This window comes from Arachis duranensis, chromosome 3 (genome assembly GCF_000817695.3).
Source record: "Arachis duranensis cultivar V14167 chromosome 3, aradu.V14167.gnm2.J7QH, whole genome shotgun sequence".
NCBI lineage: Eukaryota > Viridiplantae > Streptophyta > Magnoliopsida > Fabales > Fabaceae > Arachis > Arachis duranensis.
Genome location: NC_029774.3, coordinates 89177378 through 89184459, shown reverse-complemented (window position 1 = coordinate 89184459; position 7082 = coordinate 89177378). Strand labels below are relative to the sequence as shown.

The window sequence follows — 7082 nt, the reverse complement described above, 5'->3', positions numbered from 1 at the left end:
ACTTTGGTGTGTGCTTGGGCTGAACTTGAGCTTTACACGTGCAGAGACTTCTCTTGGAGTTAAACGCCAAGTTGTAACGTGTTTTTGGCGTTTAACTCTGGTTTGTGACGTGTTTCTGGCGTTTAACTCTGGTTTGTGACGTGTTTCTGGCGTTTTACTCCAGAATGCAGCATGGAACTGGCGTTGAACGCCAGTTTGCGTCGTCTAATCATGAATGAAGTATGGACTATTATATATTAATGGAAAGCTCTGTATGTCTATGTTTCAATGCCGTTGAGAGCGCACCATTTGGAGTTTTGTAGCTCCAGAAAATCCATTTCGAGTGCAGGGAGGGCAGAATCCAACAACATCAGCAGTCCTTTTTCAGCCTAAATTAGATTTTTGCTCAGGTCCCTCAATTTCAGCCAGAAAATACCTGAAATCATAGAAAAACACACAAACTCATAGTAAAGTCCAGAAATGTGAATTTTACATAAAAACTCATGAAAAATCCCTAAAAGTGGTTAGATCCTGTTAAAAACTACCTAAAATCAATGCCAAAAAGCGTATAATTATCCGCTCGTCAATAATTGATCTTAATCCACAAATCCTAACTAACTCACAAATTAGGCTTAGTGAAAGACTAGCATTAGTGGAAACAAAATCAATTAACAACCCTAAATCACCAATCAACATTGGACATGAATGACTCAAGGTCTCCTAAATCCTCAATCCCAAGGCAAGAATGCAAAATTTCACTCTATAACTAGGTGAGACATTTCATCAAACACTTAAAAAACATAAAAAAAATCTTAAATTACAAGAATTAGTAAAGTCTATAACTATAAAATGCAAGAAAACAATAACTAACAAGACAAACTAAGTGAAGTAAGATAATAGAACAAAAAAATTATAAAGAAAACTAAACTAAAACAAGATCAAAACCTAAAATTAGAGAGAAATCAAACTAAGAACCCTAAAAATCCTAGAATTCTAGAGAGAAATTGGAGATTCTCTCTCTAGAATCACCTAAATCATAATAAAAACCTAAACTAAGATTATGATCTCCTTGAAGTCTTGCTTCAAATGCTTCAGAAATGAGTTGGATTGGGACAAAATTAGGCCAGAAATTGCGAGCAACGTGTTCTTTTAACTGAGTCACATGCTGCGAGTCATGTGTACGCACAAATTGGAGGAGATCCATACACGCAAGACATGAGTACGTGACGTGCGAAAAATTACCGATTAAGAATTTATATAGAAAATAACGTTGCAAGTACAGTTTTTAACCGATGAAAATTCCGTGTATCAATTTAAAAAAGGGTTGTCACAAATTTAGAATAAAATACTGGGGGTAGAATTCTCAGGTCGTCTCCCAGCGAGTTGCTAAGAGCGTGCAATTTATTGATCAGGTGTTTTCGCAGAAATTTGGAGTTTGGGTAATGGGCAAATAAATGATTATAAATTAAAGCAGTAGAAATTAAAGAGAGATTTTATGTAATTAGAACAAAAGCCTTGATTTGGAGAAGATTAATAGGAAGTTCTATCCTTGCTGTAAATTCCCAGGAGTAATAGTAAGAGGTTGTTGTTTTTACTTACTTAACCCTTACCGAATAAAGGAAAGTCAAGTAATTGCGCCAACTCTTATTCACAAGACCTAATCCTCTTTCTTAGGAAGGATTAGCGTTAGTGACTAGCACTACAAAAAATATGGTAAAAATGGCGGTTTTTTTGGGTAATTACGGCGATTTGAACCGACATTATTACCAATAATGGTGGTTTTGTAAAGCGACGTAATTCTGGGCGCCATTCTGGTTATTATGGCGGTTTTCTGAAAACCGCCACAATTCTCTAGGTTAAAACGGTAGTTTTTGAATAGGTTAAAATGGCGGTTCGAACCGCCGTTATTTCCAGGGTTAAAATGGCGGTTCTTGGATAGGTTAAAACAGAGGTTTGAACCGCCATTATTACCTTAACAGTGTGGCGTTTTGGTTGGTTAAAATGGCGGTTCAAATCGCCGTTATTTTCAGAGTTAAAATGGCGATTTTTGGATAGGTTAAAATGGCGGTTTGAACCGCCGTTATTACCCTGATAGAGTGGTATTTTGGTTGGTTAAAACGACATTTTTGAACCACCATTTTTACCCTGACAGTAACGTTTTGGTTAGTTAAAATAGCATTTTTGAACCATCGTTTTACCCTGACAATGACATTTTTTATCGTTTAAAAAAATAATTTTTACCATCATTTTTATCGCGTTAAATAAATAATTTTGTGATTAAAATTTTACAATAGCAAAAAATCATAATCCATAAATGAAATATTATATAATTTTTTATTATTGAAAATAAAAAGTAATAACTCCTATACAAAACTTTGTCTTACTAAACTTACCAAAATACAAGTATTGCAATAAACACTAATCAGTCAAATCTACCATCCAGTTCCCTAAATTATGTTAATACTTAATATCTAATAATGTATTTAAACCATCTAATAAGTGTTGTTTTATCCCGGGAACTTGCTCCAACATCTTTGTCTCTTGGTCCAACACTCCAACTTTATTATCCAAACTAATCTCTTACAAAGATTTGTAGAAACTTCTCCTCTGAGGGAATTTCTATCAAGCCGGCTGTTATAAATTGAAATTATAACAATGAAAAGATGTCATTAGAAACAATATATAACTAGTCAAATAATATAAAGAGAAAAAATAATATTAAATTGGTAGAAAGAGTCGAGAAAATTTATTAAAAAATGACATGATTTCATAATTCAAATTATCTAATTCCAATGGATTATAATTTAATTGACTTCCTTTTTTATTAGATGCCAAACTCTGAATTAGATTTATAATTCGATTAATTTCCAATTTTTATTGATTCCAAACACACTCAAAAGGAAAGAAGACTACAAATCTCACTTTATAAAGACACTCCAAGATACTAAATCTTTTCAAGGAAAAGAGTTATTTATTCAGAAAAAAAAATGACAAAGATTAGAAAGAGGATACTAAATCTTTTCAAGGAAAAGAGTTATTTATTCAGAAAAAAATGACAAAGATTAGCAAGAGCAAAAACATCTTTTATATGTTCTGTAGTTGATATCTTAGTCGTAATAATAGAAAGATTATCAATATGTTAAAAAAAGGATAAAACAATCTCCATAGTTTGAGACAGAGATGGCATATATATACTTTGTGATCATTCTCAATTAATCTGCTCTTAGTGCCAATAGTAACCAAATGTTAATAAGACATAAGACAAGCATTGCTAGTCGAATTTATAGCTCACCTCAAACATATTCAAGTATGTGGAAAAAAGCAAAGGCAGAAAGCACTCCAAATCAAGATTGTGGTAATTTTTTATGACTTAGGCTATCACATATGCCCATTGGCTGTTCCGGAATTGGCAATTTGGTATATATCCCCACAAGTCTATACATTCTTCAATCCAACCACTGCCAACTCAATTATAAAACTTAATTCTGCAGAAAACCAATAAAAAAAATTAAAAAGAAAAAAAGAAAGAAGGAAATATATGCTTCTTACTGTGAATAAAATCCTGATTGTCCACGTTCATAGGAAGGAATAGTCTTGCAAATCCAGATCCCTCAAAGGATGAATTATGCCATGGGTTTTGCAATAAAGATCTATAAATTCATTCATTGAGCACAAGAAAATTCATCATTTGATAATAAATAATATAGTAAAAAAAATCTTAAAAAATGAATAAATGAATAATGAATAAATGAATAATAAATCCTTATGTGGCTGATGGCTCAAACAAGGCAATTCACTTTAATAACAATTTTAGCTAAGCATCAACATAGAATACAAAAATAAAATCAGAATGAGAAAGCTTTCATGAGGATAAATTAACATTATACAGAAACAATGCCAGAGCACTCACTTAAACTCAGACCATATCTCAAAGGCAGAACCTGATGGGAAGAATCTCCGGCAGGACTGATTTTCACACATATGTTGCAGGTACTTCAATACCCATATTCCCATTACCCCTCTTCCCCCTTCCCAAAACAAAACACAGATCCACCGATACACTTCATTTAGCAGAGACAAAAATAGTTAAATCATCTAACTTAGTTGATCATTCACCGAAATTAAAAACAAGAGAAACCCAAAATGACATAAAGGTAGAAGCTTACTTCAAATTGCTCAACCCCACTGTATGATATTCAGCTCAAATCTGAGTAAGCAGAAAAAAATTGAAAATAAAAACCTGCATTTGTAAAGCAGTTGAAGATAGAAGCCACAAGAAGAAAACACACAAAACCCAAAAATATCATAAAGAATGAAATTAATTTCATATATAGTTTATAGCTTTATATAAGATGTCCCTGATGACAAGACTAAATTAAAGGTACTAATCACAATTAGGCAGTAATTATATTCACTAGGTAGCAAAAACTTTATACCCATTATGTTCCTAGTTTTATACAATCTTGTCGAATATTACTTATATATTTCAATAGGTTCCCTGCAATTAGTTTTATACAATTCAAGTACTAACACAAGTTGAAGATGATCAGCATAATATTGGTGAGGATCTGGCATGAGCATGATTAAACGATGCATTCCAGTTAACCATCTTTGAGTTCATTTCCTTGCATAATTATTCCAATTCTACTACCTTCGATTGTATTTTATCCATGTTTAGTGTCATGTCTTTTTTCTCCTTGGAGAAGCTGTTCCTCTTACCTTTTTTGTACAAAACTAATTGATAAGGATTCTTCTTTCTTGGAGTCCCAGTCTCATCATAGTCCAGTGTTACAATTTTTTATTGCTGAGAAATAAGAGCCTGCATTGCAATCCTTGGAGTTATTCTGGGTTTCTTGGCCAGATCCTTACCAGCTTCAAAGTCGAGTTTAATGTAATTAAGACATCTACACAATCTTGATCTTTCCTCGAATGTGATCATAGGATGAGACTGCAATTTCATTGGCTACCAAAATTAGAAAAAATTATATAATAATAATGTAATATACTAGTTGTCAAATACATGCATGAGGAGAGCTTATTATATTAAGTGTTGGTAATATTTGTGAAAAAAATTGAACAAGGTGGGGAGTAAATTAGGAAAATACAAAATTTTAATAATTACAAAAGGGTATAAAGTATGAGATTAAAAGTGAGTATAAGTAACAAATCTAATGAACAATAAACTTTTGCTGCTAGTATTGTGATTAGTACCTTTAATGTCCAGATAAATTAAAAGCGAGTATAAGTACTAGATAGATGACAAAATTAAATGTCCACCTATATAAGTATACTAGTAGTTCTTGTCTAACTAAGGCTTTATACAAAATCACAACTTACCATCATTTGGCTCTAAGACCAGTGCATTTTTAAAGCTTTCAACTGCAGCATCTATGTCATGGAGTGCCATATGTGCCTAGTAAGTCCAAAGCCACAGTTATCATAAAGGAAAGTGGGATATATTTAATAAAATACAGCAAAAAACCTCCTCAATTTAGATATCAACCTGTCCTTGCCGGAAAAATGCTTTGACATTGTTGTCCTCTTCATGCAGTGCAAACTCAGCATCGAATAATGCTCCTTTAAGATCTCCTAATTTTAATTTACAGGCCTACAAAATTGTATAGCAGAAAAACAACATTAAAGAGAAGCACAAACACAACAGAGAAAAAAATGGGGGGTGGCAGGGGGAGAGAGTCAGGGCCATGACAAGTCCGGCAAGGACCACTGACATTGTTCCCTGCAACAAACCAGAGGGAATTATAAGAGATGATCATTGGTTAACAAAAGAGGAGAGTTGGTCAGAGAAGTTTAAAATAAGCTGTACTAGTACTAAACCATTCTTTTGCATCCAAGTTTTGAAAACATAAAGAAAAATATGCTTTATTTCACCCAAAATGACTATGAAATTTTGTTAATATTAAGTAGAGTGACAGTGATAGAGGAAGCAAGTATACCTTTAATCCACCCAAAAATTTAATAATCAAATATCAGTGCAAAAAGTAAAAGCAAAAAGATTGCATTTAACGATAATAAGGTTCTAAGTTCTAAGTTTATATATTATTCATTAGAATGAGAGAAAGTTCTTATAACAGATTGGATTGATCCATGGAACAGATGAACTGTATTTACCAAATGACCCCCACCAACTCAATCAATGAATGAATTAACACGAATTGGTTCCCTCATGGACCATATAATGCATAGTTTTTATTTTGGTATTAATCGACTCATCTTTCTAAACAAGATAAACAAAGAGAAAAGGAAAATAAAGATGATGTCAACAAAAAGTATGGAACAATAACACAAACCTGAAGTATTTCACTCAGAGCCTCTTCAGGTGTCATTCTGAGACCCCCTTTTTCCTAATCCAAGCCGCTGAGATAGCACTGCTCATGAATACACATCAAAGTAAGGCAAAAGCAAAGCAAGTGAACCATTTCCTCTCAAATTTATAAAGTCATATATAACTTTAAGATCTACCTTGGTATCAGCTAAAGCAGAAATGATATAAAATCTGTTTTTCTTGTCCTGTTTGATAAGTATACTAGTTAGGAGAGGGCAATCAAATTGTAAATAAATTAATTGTTTGCTCATGTAGGTGCACAAAAACCACAAATAAATTAATTCATTTTACGCAATAAATATGCATAATAACAAGTTATCCATGTTCGCTTCAACCATTTTTGCCTCTTTAGGCCACTGATGCCAGGGCATCTAGGCCAGTTTCACTGACCTTTTCTTTACCGTTTTAGGTTAGTTTCATGCATTTTCTTAGCGAATAAGGCAAGTTTTGGATGAAAATATACTTACACCTTGATTCAAGCAACTATTGTGAATTTCACATGATTTCATGAGAATTTTTTGCTAGAATTGAATGATAAATTGATGATGCATAATCTCATGACTTTGGCTAGAGCTTTGATTCACTTTATTGCTTGATTTCAGGACAAAGGAAGTAAGGAAGAACCACGTTAGTACTCACGTTAATCTAGTTAACGTGACCACTAACGTGGAATGGTAAATAGCTTGCAACGTTAATGAGAAAAGTGATCACCAATAACGCCTGCGAAGCCATCATAAGCCCACGTTAATTGTCACGTTAA

The 7082-nt window shown here is 33.0% G+C and overlaps 1 protein-coding gene across 1 annotated transcript; it reads right to left on the bottom strand.

The window, feature by feature from the left end:
* Positions 1-4373: 4373 nt before the first annotated feature.
* On the bottom strand, positions 4374-6507 carry LOC107479886 (peptidyl-prolyl cis-trans isomerase CYP40; the record flags this gene model as incomplete). Its single annotated transcript, XM_052258651.1, is given in 5 exon segments — positions 4374-4927; positions 5317-5392; positions 5483-5587; positions 6288-6365; positions 6460-6507. Coding segments are annotated over 4 exon segments (261 nt in total). The 3' UTR covers positions 4374-4883.
* Positions 6508-7082: the final 575 nt, after the last annotated feature.